The 19,603-nt window shown below is 40.5% G+C and overlaps 1 protein-coding gene across 1 annotated transcript in view; it reads left to right on the top strand.

The window, feature by feature from the left end:
* Window positions 1-19,603, top strand: part of Ets65A (DNA-binding protein D-ETS-3) — a 35,578-nt gene extending 15,975 nt beyond the window's left edge. Inside the window, 6 exon segments of the mRNA XM_018102558.3 lie at window positions 2,770-2,820; window positions 6,265-6,324; window positions 7,677-7,724; window positions 12,296-12,485; window positions 16,321-16,529; window positions 16,604-19,603. Coding sequence (XP_017958047.2) covers window positions 2,770-2,820; window positions 6,265-6,324; window positions 7,677-7,724; window positions 12,296-12,485; window positions 16,321-16,529; window positions 16,604-17,394 — 1,349 coding nt within the window. The 3' untranslated portion in view covers window positions 17,395-19,603.

The raw sequence follows: 19,603 nt of genomic DNA, 5'->3' as shown, positions 1-19,603 counted from the left end.
TTTGGCCAAAATAACATTAATTTGAATTCTTTTGTTCATTTATCAATTATTATTTATTCAACAATATTTTTATTATTATTTTTTTTATTGTTATTTCTATAATTTCTCTTGTCTCTAGTTTTTTTTTTCTAAACTGCTTGAGCGCCTCTCGCTTGTCTCAAGTGCAGCTCAGATGTTAAATGGCTGCCATCAAGCCAAAAGTTGAAGCCGTTCTCCAGATAACTTTTATTAAATAACTGCTTGTCAAAGCAAGGCAGCACACACACGCGCACACATATACACACACACACACACACACACTCGGCTGGCACACACATTGCCTTGAGTTGCCAACTTTTTGCGAAAAAGCGAAATTTGTTTTTAACAGCACACAAAAAAAAATAAAAAACTATCAAAAGCTTTCGCTGTTCGTATGCAAGTGTAAGTGTGTGCGTGTGTGTGTGTGTGAGCAGCTGCAATTTGTATGTTAACGCCTGCGAATTAGCCACCCACCTAGCAGCAGGCGAGGCGAGGCGAGGCCAGCGGCTAGATTAGCAAAAAGCTGAAATGAGTTTTGCCAACTGAAAGAGCAGAGTGGAAAAAGAGAAGGAGAAAGGGAATGAGAAAAGAAAATAAAAACAATTTCAATGAACTCCAAAATTAATTAAGCCAGGCAAAGGACAGTGGGTGTGTGGGTGCGTATGCATGTGTGTCTGTGCTGGTGTGTGTGTGTGTGTGTGTGTGTGTGTGTATGTCTATATCAGTTATTTTGCATAGCTGGAAGCGGAGCTGTGAAAGGCAGCAAGTAAAATTGCACTTGAGCTGAAGCGCAGCTGACGTCGCTGCCAGCAGCGCAGTGAGCGTCGCTGTCAGCGCAGACTGTGCAATCAGCGGCGCAACAACACAATTGTCGATTTGAGCCACAAGCTACTGGCAAGCAGCTTGAATGGCCAACACTCACACCAGCTGAGCCAGCTGGCATTGTATTCAGGTGTAGCCCAGCGAGCCACCCACTCACACACACACACACACACACACACACACACATATATATATATATACAGTTAGAGGCATGCACACCCACGCCCACTTGAATTTCTCCAAGTTGGATTTGTGGGTGTAGTCGCAATGTGGGCGAGCGACGAAACGGTAATATCCTTGTGTTTGGTGGAAGGAAAAAGGAAGTGGATAATACATCCGTCCTTGTTGCTTCGTGTCACCCACTAAAAAGGCAACGCCACTTCTCAGTGGAGCCGACGCCGTCGCAGCAGCAGCAGCAGAGGGACAGCGCCAGAGAGCGAGACAGCACTAGCATAGTGGAGCCTCAGGGAGAGCAAGAGAGAGAGAGAGAGAGGCAGAGTGAGAGAGAGCGCGCGTGGGCTGACTGCAGCGTAGCTGATTTCAAGTGGAAACGGTAAACTCCTACAAAATAGAGAGAGGGATAGCGAGAGTGAAAGAGAGGGAGAGAGAGAGAGAGAGGGGCAGCACGGTAGACGATGATCGATAGTAGAAGTTTCTAATATAACTTAAAAGTGCAAATGTTTGCCTAAAATGGAAAACCATTTGCAAAAGCTTTCACTTAAGCGCCTGCATATGTGTGTGTGTGAGAGAGAGAGAGTGAGTGAGTGAGTGTGTGTTTGTGAGAGCTAGGCCACACCTTGTCTCAACGCTGATTGGTGCTCGAGCGGAAAAGGGGTGGCTGCCTTTTGGTGTGGATTATAGCCTAAGTATATCCTGGCGAGCATAAAGGACAACAGCAGCGACGCTCGCGTCAAACAGAGCCAGCAACATACACGCACACACGCACACGCACAGCAGCAGGCCAGACAGATAGATACACAAAAGCTGCAGCAGTGGCAACCACCCAACCACCCCCACAATGCGACTGGCCGAGCCTGCGCCTTTCGTTCGAGGGGGTTGTTCGACTCGCTGCTGCCTGGCTGGCTGGCTGGCAGTGCCAGGATATGCCAGGATATGCGCGATTTGACGACGGAATGGAATCAATTGTTACGCTGCCGTGCCACAGATCGGACGCACAGTTTTCAGCAGTCAAACACATCTGAACGTGATTTACGCAGCGTATACGCGATATCTATAAGCGTATATGTGCATATATGTATGTATATATAGAGCTGAAGACAAACACCGTGATTGACACACACATACATACATATATATATATCAAGCAGTGTCCAAAGTGCATTTTGGGTTTAGCTTCGGCCCCGGAAGTGAAGGTGTCCGGTAACGGTAACCGGTTCCGATCGTCACTTTTCCCGTTCCCGTTCCCGTTCCGTTTTCCGGAACGCGCGCGCGTTTTGACTTTTTTTAAATAAATTAAATTGGCAATTGGACAACAAACACTTGACTTGACAGGCCAGTGTGTGCGTGCGTGTGCGTGTGTGTGCGAGTGTGTGTGTGTTTATTTATTTGTGCACTCACTTGTGTTAGTTGAGGAAGAAGAAGCCAAGGAGCAGCTGCACCGCCGGCAATCGGCGTCGCTGCCCTCCACAATGCTGGACATTAAATCATCCGCCGATTATTTGTCGAGATCCACAGGCAGTTTCAGCAACTTCTCAATGCTCTTCGCAGGTGAGTGGGCGATGTGTGAATCCAGCCGGCCAACGGTGATGGGCAATCCCACATGGAATCCAAGTAAATAAATAATAAATATCTAGTCATACATAGTTATCTAACGAGTTTAGCATTTTGTTGTATTTTCTCATCATATCCATAGCTTTTCCCATTTCCCTTACCTCTTTCTAACCTCTAGCAATTTCTCTTCTGTTGCAGATTCCTCGTACAAATCGTCGTGGGGCTCCCACAGCTCCACACAATCACAAGGTGAGCCACGATCATATAAATGAGACATTATAATTAAATACTAAAATATCATCAATAACTAAAACTGTAATGGGTTAACACAATTTGAGTTTATTTTATAAAAATTATGTTCTTCTAAAATGATAATTATTTTTTAAGGAGTAGAAACAAGAAAACGAATCTGAAACTGTGAGCCAGCAAAGTATATCCAAAAGTATTTAAAAACAAAGCTAGAGTTTTTTTTTTAGCTTAAAGAATGAAAGAAGTCTTAAGACTGAGTCTGAACAGTTTTCTCTTTACTCTTGCGTATGCAATGAATTTTGAAAGTTTTTGTGCTTCCATTCAATGATTTCTTTATCTTACACTTATTAGATCATATTAGTATTCCAATTTATGTAAGATATCTTCATGGCGTCTGTTCAAATAGTATGTGGAATTTTGTGATCTTAAAAATACTAAATGGCACCTCAGTTGATCAATTCTCCAACCTACTTTACACTTTATAAGAAAACATAAACTTTTATAATTTATTTATTTATTTTTGTTTTTTTTTACGAGTTCATTTATTGCGGCTTCTTGTCTTAGACTCCATAGCGCAGTCATCATTAAACCTTAACTTAAATTATGGGCTAGAAGCCAGTAGTTACACTATATACAATTATTAACAATATTTATATTTATATTTATATTTATACTTACATTATAGCATTTAAATTATAAAATTTGGCATCATCCAGAATTAAGTATGTTCATTTTTTGCTGTACCTTCTGTGCCTTTTTTTTTTATCGACAATCTTAGGAAAGCGTCGAGCCAGCCAAAATGGGAAAAGTTTTGGGCATATGTAAGGAATATGTTTCAGTTTGAGTGAATTTAAATAGGCTGAAACTGAGCAGAAAGATAAGAATAATATAATATAATATAATATAATAATGAGTTAATCAGCTAAAAATTTCCATTTGATTTAAATTGTGTATCACTCCATAGCACACCATTCCATATGTAATGCTTCTCGATAGACTTTGAGTTTTATTCATTGAAATGATACATACATCGATAAGAGCTAGACTACGTGATGTCTTATTTATATATTTTATAAACTTGCAATATTGACTATTCTTAGTCTACTTAGCTCTAAGTATTCCTTGAGTATTCCTATATCCTTCATTCGTAAACTTTGCTACTTGCAAAAGTTTGCGCTGCAACGGAGTAGAGATCTGCTTAAAAACTTCGATACTTGTTAGCCGTCAAAATGGCATCAGATTATTGGCCACAAATCAAGCGAGGAGCACTTGAAGAGCCAATAAATAAATACATGGCTACACGCTGATGCTGATTAGCATGCAAAGCAGCCAGCACACACACACACATACACGCATGAAGGGAACTCAGTGAACCGTGCAAAATGCTATTCAGTCTATTGAATGGAAATATGAATACAACAAAAAAAGGTGGGAACAAATTGAAAAGGTGTTGCCTACACGTGTTCTTGTCTATCAGCAAGTCAGTCGGGGCAGTCAAAGGGCTGTGCGGTTGTTAAATGAAGCGTGCAAGCAGAGGGAGAGATAGACAGAGAGGGAGGCAGCAATACAAGGCGAGTGTGTGGGTGTGTGTGTGAGCAGAGTCTGCTCATTAGAGGTGATGTCTCTGTACTTAATTAAAATTACATGTATTATAAAGCGAGACTATCTGCCAAGCCTCGAGCTAAAATCTTAGCGTGAAACTGTAAAAGTGTTTAATACAAAATTTCAGCTTGGCTGCGCGTTGCCCAGGCTAAGCTAGAGAGCCACCCAGCCAGCCAGCCAGCGAACCACTGAGCCACCGCTGCCGCCTCCCACACTCAAAGGTAATCGGGCATCTTTTGTGCTCTTCGCAGTTGAGTGGCTACGCAAAAGCGTAAACCCAAAAATGTCATACAGAAAAGTTGCACCCTCTCGCTCTCTCACTCTTTCTCTCTCTCTCTCTCTCTCACACACTCTTTGCTTTGCTTTTTTATATATTCTTTTGCACAATGAGTGACAACGAAAACAACAGCGGGCGGTGCATAACCACTGAGCCATGCCCGTAGCAAGAGTCCTTTGCCCCCCCGCCTGTGTCCTTTGCCTGCGGCTTTAATTTGTATGGAGCGTGAAGTTTGCCGCAACTTTCAACGCTTTTTGACACACCTCTCCCTCTCTCCATCTCTCTCTCTCTCCGTGTGCTGCTCTGGTCGAGATCTCATCGCATTTTAAATTGAATTGCCAGCGGCATTGTTTTGCCTTCTATACAATCATATTCCATTAAAATGAAAGAGCCCGACGCCTGCCGCATTGCTCATATCACAGTCGCTCTCTCCCTCTCTCTCTCTCTCTCTCACTCGCTCTCGCAGCTTCCCCCCTCTCTGGCCTTTGGCTGTGATTTGCTTTGATGACAGAACTATGATAATGTTTGTGTGCTGCGGTTGAGTTGATGCCTTTGATTGTGCGACATGACAAGTGTTGTGGGCATCACAATATTAACTGACAACTGGTTGACTTTACGCCTCGCTGCCTAGCCTCGGGCAGTCTAATGCGATTTACTACAGCACAGACAGACAAGGCAGACAGACACACGGCCAGACATGATTAGCCTGAATGATCGCATAGCTTAACAGAGAGTTTACAGTGAATGCGAGTTAGTATTGATAGCAATATAAATATTCGAATGCTAGCACAATACTGATACTAATACAAATAATGATGACAATACTAATACTAATATTATTATACATTTACAACCACTAAGACAAATAATAATAGCAATGCTTATACTAATATGGTATTTTTATACATATCTACATATATTTTTATACATGTAGGTGTACTAATACTAAAACTGATAATACTGTAGAAAAAATCGTTGAAGTGTTCGGTTTGAGTAGCTTTTGTTTAATAAATCTCTATTGGAAATCAAATGAATTCTTAAGCTAAAGTACATATATTTCTTATTATACATCTCTGCCGCTGAAGGCAGCAGAGCGAGAGAGCGCAGTATGTATAGGTATATATATATATGTATATGCAAAGGGCATATATGTACATTAGCTTGCTATATGAGCTGCTGCTGCGTAAGGCAACATAATATTTGATAATATATGATAATTTATAATATATAATAATATTTGATAATATTTGAAGTGCATTAATGTTAACTTGATCACGTCTATACATACATATATATATTGCAGATATAAATATATATCATTATATGACTCATGCTACAATACTAATGCAAATACTAACATTTACACATACGCCAAGACTTTACCACAGAATCGCTTGTAATCTAAGAAGTCATACATAGATAACATCTGCCTCTATAAAATTCATTCAGCTATAACTTTATTTCTTACTCCATTTTCAACATTTTTTATTTATATGTAAATGTATATGGGTCTCTTTATCACTCAGAGCTCTAATATTATTCAAATTCATTTGTAATATTTGCAGGCTACAGCTCGAATGCCTTGAGCATTAAACATGATCCGCACTCACAACTACGGCAACCTGGTGAGTAAATCAAATAAATGTCATATATGTATATATGTATATGTGTGTGTGTGTGTGTGTGTGTAGTTTTATGCAAAACAAAGGCAAGGTTTGAGTCGCTGCGGCATTAAAGGCATATTAAGAGTAGGTGCTTGAGCTCACGTGCCGCATTGTTTAGCCCAAATTCAAATATAAACAGTGCCTGTTGGCTGTTTACCAACACTAATAAAGTTTCGCAATTGAAATTGTGCGCACGCTGCCAATGCCACTTGAAATTCGGGCACTCGATGTTGTTGTTGGTTGGTTTTTTTTTATTTTCATTTTCAATACTTCTCTTCCGAATGTATTGAAACAAATACCTCCACTCAATGCCATCCACTCCAGCGTCCCTTTACACTTACCCCTACTCTCAGCCAGAGCGCGCGCGCTGCTGCTTTAAAGTGTAGTCCAAAAAAGAGAAAGAGAAAAAAAGACCCTCAGAAAATACTGTCGCAAATCAAAACCTTAAATACGCCACTCGAAATGGAAATGGAAACAAAAGTATTCGCAGTCGCAGTTGCAGTCGCAGCCGAAGCGTAATGGAAACAATTGAAATGCCATAAAGGATTCTCAATTAGAGCGCAGCCCCAGACGCACTCCAGCGAGGCTGCCGAGAACTTGGCTTGCTTTTCTGCTCTTCTGGTTTTCTGGTTTCTGTTTCTATTTCTGTTCATTTTTTTTTTTTTATTATTATTATGTTTTTTGCTCTCTGCTGTCAAATTTGACGGCCGTGCCTGAAAAGGACGCGTGCCAGCGCGACTTACTGCCGACGGTCCTGTTTATGCGCATTAAATTGTGCACAGAGAACAAAAGACGCTAGCAAACAATGCACATGAACATATACAAGTTATGTGTGTAAGTGTGCGTGTGTGTATAAATGTATTTATGCGGGACTATGCTGTAGCTGCATCGAAGATGTTCGCTAACCTTTGGCTCTCTTGGCTGCGCTTGAAAGTATGCAACGTTTTTTTCTCTCTCGCTTTGCTCGCAGCCAGGAAACGCGCGCCGGATAATAAGTGAAATGGATATGCCAGGCATCTATATATACACATATATACATTATATATCTGTGTATATGTAAGCACACACACACACACACACACACACACATATTTGCAGTTTTGGTAATGCATTTCATTTCATCAGCGGAAACGCAACTTGCCCACGTACACAATTCTTTTGCCTTCTGTATTTTTATGCATAATGTATTCCGTTTTGGCAGGTCCTTCATTAGAGGTACTTCATTTGCATAAAACACACACACACACACACACACTCACACGCACACTTAAGCGTAAAGTATAAAACTAATGTCTTGCCACCCTCTTTTGCAGATCCATATCAAATGTTCGGACCCACCAGCAGCCGACTCGCCAGCTCAGGTGAGTTTGAATAATCACAAAAGCATAAAGATACAGGTGCTTAGATTAAGTTGAATAACGTAGAAAACGTTAAAGGAACACCGCCTCCCCCTCCCCCCCCTGCTGCCTGTCTCTCTCCCTCCTCCACCCTCTGTTTCTCTGTCTGCCACTGTCTCGCTGTCTGCATTATCATATCAATTTCTGGCCGAGATTCGGCGCACCCTAACAAATTAACCCGTTGCATGCAAAGCAAAGTAAAAAGTCGAAAAGCGCTCAACCCTGCGGGCTTTTACTTGCCTTTCTAATTTATGCGAAAGGTGTTATAAACTTCAGCATTTTTTACTGTTTCATTTTCGGAATACATTTATTATTCGCATGCGTGTGTCTAAGCGCTGCAGTGGGCGTGGCCAGGCAATTATTTTTCGTTATTTGACTTGCATTGCATTTGTCTGCAGCACGCGCCCAACGGCTGACTTTACAAAAACTAGTCATACATATAAAGTAGCCTCTAGCTGTAAAAGGGACTCAAGCAAAGGGTTAAAAAGTAGGTGTGCATCTATCACTTATGATTAATGGATTAAATAAAACTCGTAAAAAAATCAGATAAAAATGTGGAGTGATGCAACGAGGAGAGAAGTTCTCCAAAGTCATGAATAGATTATATACATATATCTTAAAATATTATATATATATTATATATACATATATTTAGATAAAAGAAATCTTTATAAAATCATATATAAATTTATGGATATATAGTAAAAATATTAAATTAGAATATATTTATCTGCATAAAGTAGGGTTAGAGCATCATAAGCTATGTATTAGAGTATTAGACAGAGTATCATAAGCTATGCCTGTAGTATTAGATAGATGTTAGGGTCTACTGAATGAATGTAAAGCATTTTACCTCTTTTATAGATAGAGATTTGGAATGTGAAACACAGATTCATTCATAGCTTCTGCTTATAAATTAATCAGATTTTTCTATTAGAGGCGTAGTAAATTGTGAAATACTATATGCACTCTAGCAGAAAGCATCTAAATGTTAAAATAGATTTGAATGAAATATATCCTCACGTAGAAGACTGAAGGCGAAAGATATATAGTACAGAGTATCTAGCATATTCAATTGGGCGCATGGAAAAAGGAGTATAATAGGGTATTACCCAAAGATTTAACGAGTAACTGTTTCAGTAAATAATTATTTGACTTTCACTTAACTTTTTTCAAATTCTATTCTATAGTAAGCGAAAGTTAGCTATTCTCAGTATATTTTTCAATTTAATTCAATTAAAATTCTTAATAATTTATTTCTAGTCAGTCAGTTAAACAATTATTTAACTTGCTTGGCTGCCCGCCTCCAGAGCTAACGTAACTTTCGCTTTAGTACAGTTTTATATAGTTTTACTATGCTATTGCACACTTTTATGTCTTAGTTCGAAGTTTTTAAAGTTTAATTGAATTTTTGCCCAGCTGCAGCTGAAAGTTTGAAACAAAATCAATAATTTTTATTGATCCTGCGGCTGTGTGAGCTTTGCCGCCATTGCTGACCGCTACGCTGTGTGTTTGTGTGTGTGTGTGGCTTGGCACCCCTCTAAATAATCGCCCCCAATATGCCCTCACGCCGCCTTACCACGCCCCCGCCGCAACCAGGCGGCGCACAAACATGGCGTTTGAACGGAATTAGCATAAAAACTCAGACGCCCAACATTTTCCGGCGCGACATTTACACGCGCCGAACGCCATTGCTCCCCATTTATAGCTGCCTCTCTTTTGCACTTGGTATATCGTCCTCTCTCTCTCTCACACACACTCTCTCGGTCTCTAGCTGTCCCATTCTCGCTCAGTCGGCGTGCTGCATTTCTTGTTTAGGCTTAGACCGTTGCCAAGTTGACTTCAACTTCAAGTTAATCGCAAAAGCTCACTGAGAAAAACACATACACATGACCCCAGCACACACATAGATACACACACGCACACACATGGCCGTGCGCTTTCGCTTTTTGGGTGGCAAAAATGCTGTTTTTGATTAATTATGGCTTCCTTTGGACACGGAACCGCTTTGTTAGCCAAGTCCGGTCTCAGCTGCAGAGCTCGCGCTGCGCTCCCCCTCCTCCTCCTGCCGCTTCGCGTCTCATTTGCATGGCAGACACAGCTGCAGCCTGTGCATGCAACCAAAACATACTAAACAGAAGAGAGAAAAAAAACAACACTAAGCCCTAAAACTAGCTCTAGTCGTGACATAATTGCCAGCCACAGCACAAAAACTTGTTTGTAATTAAAAAAAGAGAAAAAAAAGCTAAAGAGAAGCAAAAATACAGTTGGGGAACTACAGCCTCTGTCGGCATATCAAAGCAACATTTTCACTGCTCCTGCAGCTAATTACTTTGCCTTTCCGACTTCGTCGTCGTCTTCTTCTTCTTCTTTTTCTATTCGAATTAACATTTCTTAGAGGCGACGGCGTCAACGCCTTTGTGACCAAATTGCCCTCAAATTGGCCAGATTAGGGCGTGTTCGACTTGAAGATACCTGCTAGTAGCTTGTGCAGTGATAAAGGATTAACTTGATGATAAATATGCCAAGAAAATTGAAAGACATCTCATTGAAGCGCAGACAAGATATTGCAGAGTCTCTTGCCATTCAATTTCAACTAAAAAGAGGAAAAATTGCCCAAGAATCAGCCGAAGATTATAAATTTATATATGCATAATTTGGATGAAAATAGAAAGGAAATTTTAAATTAGTCTTAGGTTATAGAAGAGAAGTAAAGAGAACTTAAATTAGTCTTTCATAAAAGGCAAAATTATTGTACCACTTTTCACCTTACTTGCTATAGATATACTGAAATAAAAATATTTTATAAAGTGAAATTATGTATAAATAAAATTTGAGCGAAGAGAAAGAAAAGTTTTAGAATGAAAGTAATATACGAGCTCGAGTTAAGACGTACATATATCAATATTTTATATATATACTATGATATAGTATACCTACTATATATAATGAAATTTATTCATACATTAATGTCTATAATAAACTAGTCTACTTGTAATCCAACCTTACATCCACTGTCCGTCCTTAGGTGTGTCAAGCGTAATGCCTTGGCCCATTGTCTTTGACTTTTAATAGCATGTCAATTGCTGGGCACGCCTACACAGCTGGCTGAGTTATCACTCATTCATGTCATCAGCAACATCATCATCATCATCATCATCATCATCATCATGACCATTGTCGTGCTGGCACTTAACACATTCTCTTGACCATGATTTGCAATTAACGCAATATTCATGACGTTTCTCACACATGAACAAACTGAATTCAGAGCTCACAGCTCAGAGCTCAGAGCTCGTGTCTCAGCCACCTCCCGAAGGGCGAAATTTAACTCAACTTTAGCTTCCCAGGGCTGTCAGGGTTTTTCAACCCCCGGCAAGCAGGCTTTATGTGAGTGTGAGTCCCTTTTTTACGCAAGAAAGATAGAGTGAGACAAAGAGGGAGAGAAACAGAGAGAGTGAGAAAGAGAACGGGAGTTTGTTCTGGGGCTGGGCCTAATTGCCAAATGATTAAGCGATTTATGATGTCTGCGTTGAATGCGTGTCGAATCCTTTGCACAATACGAAAATCATAATTTCGTAAATGTTTTAGCACGCACAACAAAAGAAAAATCAAAGTGTGCTCATAAATATATAAATAGAAAGAGACAGAGAGAGGGAGACGGGGGAGGAGAGAGAGAGAGAGAGAGATTATGTAACGACCGCGACGACATTTGATTTCTGATTTGAGCTGCTTAAATATCAAAGGTCAACTGAAGATGTGCTGAGGCTATGGCTGAGTAGCTTGAACAGAAATCGTTCTTGGTATATTTTTTGATCAAATTTAACAGCCAGTTGAATATGACGTCATGAACTAGTGCTTGATTGTGTGAAATATCAATAGGAATACCTCTTAGCTATATGAAACATTGAAGGGAATAGATATGCCATTTATCTTGCAGTTCACCTAACTTAAACTATATATTAACTTTACGTTAAACGTACGAGGAATTTCTCTTTTTGACTAGCATAATTATCCACTCTATATATTTTTGATATCTGATACTTACATGTTCCCACTTCAGCAGCCTCTTCCGCTCATCTACATATTCAAATCGAGTGCCAAATATCATTTAGAACATATTTTATCTGTCTTACGTTTGCACTTACATGCCATGCCATTTCCTACGGCCCTTCTTGACTTGATCGTAAATCCAAAAATAGAAAATTTTGTTGCTCTGTGGCATTACATAAATGTGGAGCTGCAGAGTGCAGATGCCCCTCGGCGCGTTGGTCAAGTGGTTGTCGGGAGTTGAGCAGCGTGTCGGAAATACTTTATGGCACTTTTGCATGCCACAAAATGCTTAGCTTTCGGGTTAGTCAATGTTACATAATTCCATGGCAGCCAGCCTGCCAGCCTGCCAGCGGGGCCAAAGGATATGCTCTTTTGACGGACATTTAGGCAGCCAAAATACTGACATTAAATAGCTTTATATTTCCATTACACCCAATATGTATATATGCCTTATAAGTATGTAAATATATTTTCTGTTGCAGGCTCGGGTCAGATACAATTATGGCAGTTCCTGCTCGAGCTGCTGTCGGACAGCAACAATGCCAGCTGCATCACCTGGGAGGGCACCAACGGCGAGTTCAAGCTGACCGATCCCGACGAAGTGGCCCGCCGCTGGGGCGAACGCAAATCGAAGCCCAACATGAACTACGACAAGCTGAGTCGCGCCTTGAGGTAAGCCATACACAATTGCTCCATATAATAGGGGTTGCTATTTTTTTTCCTTTTTTTTTTTTTTGGTATCTACTTATATTGTTTTGTGCGCTCAAGTGGTGCTAATTAGTCGAGGAGTCCTTGGCCCAGAAAAATGTGGGCATGTGTCCAATTTGTGAGCAAAATCTGAGTCTCATCATTGTCGATTGATTCGATTCGAGGCTGATTAGCCGCTTTGATAGCAATTGGCCCACTAAATGCGCAGAAAATGGCAAGAAAAAATAGTAGAGGAGGTGGATTATGAAGAAGATAGAGCTGAGAGACCTGAGTGGAGGGTGTAGCTGACTACCTGATGCGCGCTTGCACAGCACAGTTGATGCCATTGAGAGAAGCTGCAGAGTAGTTTATGAGTGGACTATAGAATTCCTGATTGATATGTTTATAGAATAAGCATAGATATGGATGTTGAGCAAGAACAGGCAAAAATCAGAGATGTGAAGTAAAAATAAAACTGTGAAAAAGTATAAATAATATATGTATATAAATAAAATCTTATATATATATGACGATGCATATAGAAATATATAACTACACAGATTTTTTAAGGATTATTTTTCCGTGCACTCTATTGTGTGACGACTATATAACGCTGTTGCAGTATGCCTTAACTAAGGAGAGCCTGAGAGTCAGTAGATGTACATCTAATACCAGTTTCTCTCTCTAATCTATTCCGTTGCGAATCCCTCTCCTGCTCGAGTTCTCATGTTTTCACTCCAAATAAATACAGCCAATATACCTTTTAGACAGCTTCACGGGCGGGTATTCAACATAAGCCAACGTTTACCTACACAGCTAACATGTGGGCGTGTCCCGTTCGACAAATTCAATATGAACTTGTGTTCGTGCGTCGAAATGTAATCAACAAATAAAATAGAAATAAAATCGAAAAAAAACTACACATAAAAATATGAAATATGGCAATCTAATTGCTGTGAATGTGATTGCTTGACCCAACCCTGGTCGTGGCACAGCCACGCCCCGGTCAAGGGCGCTGGCCAGCTGTGCTATTTGTGCTATTTGCTCAACGCATTGCCAGCAACATATGCACAACTATTTAAATATTTGCGCAACGGTCAATTTGCTAAGCACACAGAACTTAAATCGAGGAATTTTAAACAGTTTCAATTTTTTTTTTGTATATTTTGGCAACCCTTTTTTGGCTCCTTGAAAACTGTCAGTTGCAATCAGTTGGCCAATGAGTGCCAATGAAGGAGAAGCTGACAATTCAAGTGGAAGAATCCTGACAGCCAATTTGCAACAGACACACTCACACACACACACACGCACACCTACACACATGGGCACAATCAACATGTAAATAAATGTAAAAAGTGTTGGATAAGCGACAACAAAGCAAAGGAAAGCCTTTTTTATTTTTTTTTTTTTTCTGCTCTTGTTTTGTTTGATGATGTGCGGAAGCGTCGACACGTTCAATGAATGCCTGCCTGGTCGCCTCGTGTGTCTCCATCTCTCTCTCTCTCTCTCTCTCTCTCTATTTATCTCTATCTCTGACTCTCTGTTAATGCTCTTGTCTGTCTGCGTGTTATCCCTTTTCTATGCTCTTACAATGGGTACATCTGGTGATGTGGAAGCTTATGGAAAACATAGCTGGGAGATATACATATATAATACATATTAATACTGTAGTATCTCGATAAATCGAAATTTAAATTATCGAGATTTATTGAGAACGAACTTGTTTCAAGGGAATAGAGTTTTTCTCGATTTTCTATTTGGCGGGGTACGCCTTAACGAGACTCGATTGTATATATATAAGGCATGGTATTAGACTTGTTTTTGAATATAAAGCGAATGAAATAGATATTAGAATTTCAGAAAGAATCCATTGAAAACGAGACCATCTTCGCTCTTCCTTCTTCTATGGTTACTCAATGATACTCTATAAATAATTTGATGCATACAAATATATATTTAGATAGATGCCTCTGCTAGTGCATTCACAATTCGTTCTTCTATGTCTTTTTTTTCTTTTCTCTAGGTTTTTTTTATTTATTTTTCACACATTTCAGCTCAATTGAACGCAGTTGCCGTCTCGGCTTTCATGTGGGCTAAGAAATGTGAGCTTTGAAAAGTATGCAATGCTTATATGTATGCCGTTATATATGTGTGTGTGTGTGTGTGTGTGCGTTGAGTGTAAATGAAAGCTGAGCAGCTGAGCCTGTGAATGGCAGCCACACATAAAGACAACAAGGACAAGTGCTTTAATGCTTCATTTGGCATGTTTATTTACAGCCAGCTGCCCTTTTGTTAGCCACTTGGCCCCGCCACACCCATCGGCCCATACACAGAGATAGAGATATGTGTAAATGGCTTTTACTTTAATCCTTTTTGCTCTGCTGTTTGTCTCGCTGATTGTGTGCTTTGTTCCGCCCGCGTCCATCAGCAGCCATTGATTGGTTCTGATTGTTTGTTCGCTGTTAAAGATAAAGAGAGAAAGAGAGAGAGAGAGTGAGAGAGAGAGAGAGAGAGAGAGAGAGAGAGAGTAAGAGACAGAGTCAGCTCCATTGTCTTTTGTGCCAGCTTTAATTTATGCCCTTAATTGGCATAATTTATGGCCAATTGCGCAGTGAGCGAAAAAAAATGACAATGAGCACTGAAATCGAAATTAATTTGAATGGTGTTTTTTTATGTTTGTCTGCTGCACAACGAAATCGCAGTAAAAGTTCAATTCGATGCGCTGAAACAACGTCATAAAATTACCCGAACAGCGAGAGCAGAACAATTCAATTAATATTTCTTCTTAAAGCAATTATGCTAATTTGAATTGAATTAACAATAAAAGAGTGTTGTAAAATATTTTTTAAAGATTCCACTTCTTTTCCATTAGAGTTGCTCATGTATTGGTATGACAATTGACATTAAAGTAAATGCAAATTAAAATGATAAAATAAAGAATTTTTTATGAGTCATTTATTCAAATTCAATTCGATCTCTCTCTCTCTCTCTATCTCTTTATCTATCTCTCTCTCTCTCTCTCTCTCTCTCTCTCTCTCTCTCTCTCTCTCTCTCTCTCTCTCTCTCTCTCTCTTAGAATGTGTAAACTAAATTCAGCTAATGTAGAGAGTGTGATTTACCTGATTTGCTTCCAAATGTACTATTCTTATATAAGCTTACGTTGAGCCCTGGCGCTCCCAGCCCAAATATTTATTCATTTGAGATCAGTCTGATAGTTGCTTAGTTTTCGCAGTTGGCTCTAAACTTAATCACTTTTCTGGCACGCTCAGCCAAAGCAAACAACATTTCGGTCTGTTGTCGTCGTCTGTCTTGTTTGCCCCCGAAGACAACTCCCCCGCCTCTGAGCAATACCGGTCCCACTCCCTGCCGGCTGCTTGGCTTTCTGCCCAAGCAATTTGGCTTGGCCCCGAGCCACAGCATTGCGCTGTTTGAGTTTGTGCGCCAGGCGTTTGCCATTTAATTGCCGGGCCCGAGATTGAGGGCAGCTCGACCTGTGGTTGGGCTCGCCTGTCTGTTGAGGGTGGCCGCTATAGGCTGGGGCTGGAGCCGAGGAGGGCGTCACTGGCAAAAGTCTCTAGCACCCAAATCGCCTTAATGTCAGCAAATTAACTTAAAACGCATAAAGCGAGCATTATTTTGTAATTATTTATACGTGGCCAGTGCTTTGTTTGGCTTTCCCACAGGGCAGCAGTAGGGCAAGGCAGCATTAAAGAGCTCTGGGCATGAGTGAGAATTGAATCCAAGTTCCATTCAGATTTTTGCTATTTCACTGAAGAAATTTGTTGGCTAATTGTGATTTGATCATTCCCTTCTCCTGCAGATACTACTACGACAAGAATATAATGACCAAGGTGCACGGCAAGCGCTACGCGTACAAGTTTGACTTCCAGGGCCTGGCGGCTGCCACACAGCCGGCGGCCAGCGATCCCACCTACAAGTATCAGAGCGATCTGTTCATGACGCCATATCATCACAGCGCCAAGCTGAGCTCGTTTATGAGTCCGCATCACGGCATGACCTCGTCCTCAGGTGCGTGAGCAGATGCCACAGGGATTGGGTGTTGTTATATTAACTAGTTTCTGTTTGCTCCTCTATCGCTGCAGCTTCCATCTTTCCCACGGCCGCCTCGTGGGGCAATTGGGGCAGTCCGGCCACCAATTTGTATCAGCCGCACTCGATGGGCCATGTGACCCCGTCGCATGTGGCGCCGCACCTGAGCTCCTATCCGCACTATGCATGACCATCATAATATGAGAGCAATGCCGGCGCTAGCAGCGGCAGCGCAGTTAGCGTTGGCGTCGGCGTCGCCGGCGGCGCGGGCATTATGAGCGGCTTTGGCAGCACCGGAACAAATACCACCAGCAACACCACCAGCAACAATACAAGCAGCAGCAGCAACAACAACAGCAATAGCAACAACAATAACAACAACAACAACAACGTCAGCAGCAGCAGCAGCAACAACTTGAACACAGGCCACTCGCATCTCTCGAGCAACGCGGCCGGCAGCTCGGTGCTGGAGGCTCAGAATCCGACGCACAGCAGTCCGGGCTTCGGCCTGGGCGTGCACGGCATGAGCATGGGCGTGGGCGTGGGCGTTGGTGTGGGCGTCGGCGTCGGCGTGGGCGTAGGCGGTGGCAATTCGACGCTCAACTCGCTGGTCGTCGGCAATCGGCTGATGAACAGCAGCCTGCCCACGCTGCTCAAATGATGCCACCTGGAAAAGTTCGGGCTGAGCTTGGGCGCCGGCCCGCCACCGCCAGCGGCCACACCCGCCGGCGACTCAGCACTGGACGGCAGCAGCGGCAGCCTGGCCTACGCCGGCAACTATGCCGAGCGTTCGCTCTACGACTACGTGGACGTCAAGGGCGAGCAGGCAACGTTTTTATTGTAAGTGTAACCAAAACCACCAAAAATACCAAACACAAACAAAAACAAAATCAAATAGCAAGGAAAAAGAATACTCTAGTAAATGCAGCAGATTTTACCCTTAGGCATTAGCGAAAGAACCATTTGAAGTAGATAGGCTGATCAGGCATGCCGCCAGAGATTCCATGATTCCATGAAGATCAGTTTGCCTTAGCAGGTATATAAGCAACTTAAGGTCGACTGCTTCAGTCAGTCAATCAGCCAGATTTTTATTGTTTTTCAATAGAATGCTCTAGACAATGGTCCATCTATCACACCAGGGATCCGTTTCCCGCGCCACTCGCCGTTGCAGCACATCTAATAAAAACCGTTTAGTATACATTTATTGCGGTGTTTTTAAAGGCGTTCACGGCGGTGTTCACGGTGGTAACAAAAAACTTTCAAATGGCAGTAGCCAGTGCAGCAGGCGGAATGCTTTTTGCAGCCTCGTCCAAGCTTCAAGCAGCCGTTTTTGGGCACATTGCTAAATATCTCCAATATGCACAGTAATATCGTAAGCGACCACAGAAGAAGTTTCATTGTATTTGATTTGCTACAGAAGTGCTTCTGATGGGATTTGTATAGAGCTCCACGTATTAGCTATGTTAACCACTGCAATTGGAGTTCTAGAGAGGCTTGACGAAAGTCTTTACAATACCAAATCAAGCGAGGAGAGAGCGTAAAGCGTGTCTAACAGTTACGAATATTTCCAGGCAAGATCTGTATACCTTTTGATCAGAAATAATCGATATTTATAAATTCATAAAACAGTTTGAAAAAAGAAAAACAAAATTTATTTCTTTCGCAACTGTAGCGCAAATCTTTCAGCTCATTTGAGAATTTTAAGGCTTTTTTAAGATTTTATGTGCAATGGTAGTTATATGGAATGCATATATTCTTGATCAGCTAGAATCTGAGCTCAGTGTGACGCATGTGTCTGTAAATATCATTCAGCTACGATAGAGTCTAATATTTTGTGCGTTGTTCATAAACATAATTATATATGTATATGTATGTGAGTGGGTGTGTGTACGAGTGCGTGTGTGCGTGTATGTATTTAGTTTATTTTAGTTAGACGTTGTTTTTCCATAAGTTTAACTCTTAACTAACAATTATACATATGAGAATCAAACAAAAATAGTTTTCCAATACGAAAACAATTTCGCAAATCTTCAGAATTGTTCTAGTATAAATAATCGATTATAAGCTAGCATACCTACAAATATGAATGTATATAAATACATATATACACATATACATACACACATATACATCTATATAGATATGTGTGTGTATATGGAATATTTTGAATTGTTGTTAGCCTTTGCCACTTGTTAATAGTAAGCGATAAGCAAGTCTTAATGGATCAGTCATTCAATGTCTTTCTGCTCGAGCGACTAACGCCTCAAAATATTAATTGTAAGCCCAATCGATAACGTGTTATCGATCATTTTTCGCTTAATAGAGAATCTGTTTGTTAACAGCGAACTGTAAATATACAAATATATAGCAGCTAGATCTAAGAATGCATAGAGTATTTTTAAGTTGTGCCATACTCTGTACCCGTTGTATGGTACAGGGTATTAGCTATGCGAGCACTCGTCTCGCTACCATTTATACTTTGTTTTCCAATTCTGTTTATAGTTTTATTGTTTTGTCTCTTAATATCTACAATATTTGGAATATTCTCTATCAGTTCTATATGGTTGACTGTGATAGTTGATTGTACAGTTATAATCTCTTGAATAATTTCTAACCTAAATACATAATCCAAAAAAAGAAAAAAAAAAATAATAATAATAATAAAAAAAATTATATATATATTCTTAAAACTAACATTAAAATCCAAAATTTCTGTGTGTATAAAAATTATTTAGAATTTTTAAGCGCAAGTTTAACAATATTAATATATATATGTACCCTAGCATTGGGTATCGATACTTATAAATGTACTTATGTAATTTTTAAATGTGTGTGTAATTGAGATACGCAACTTTATGCTACATCTAAATGTATACAATTTTTAAATTCTGAATGTAACTTTACAAATTATATTATATAGCTAAGTATAAAAAACAACCACCACGCCCACACTGTGTACCCCGACTCCTAGTCCCAACTGTTCCCTGTAAGCGTTAAGTTGATTTAAGTGGAATACCTTTAACAAAATAATAATAATAAAAAAAAAACAAAAA

This window comes from Drosophila navojoa, chromosome 4, assembly GCF_054131105.1.
Source record: "Drosophila navojoa isolate 15081-1374.11 chromosome 4, UAZ_NAV_1.0, whole genome shotgun sequence".
NCBI classification, from domain to species: domain Eukaryota; kingdom Metazoa; phylum Arthropoda; class Insecta; order Diptera; family Drosophilidae; genus Drosophila; species Drosophila navojoa.
The sequence above is the reverse complement of the archived record's forward strand: the minus strand, read 5'-3'. Positions and strand labels throughout refer to the sequence as shown.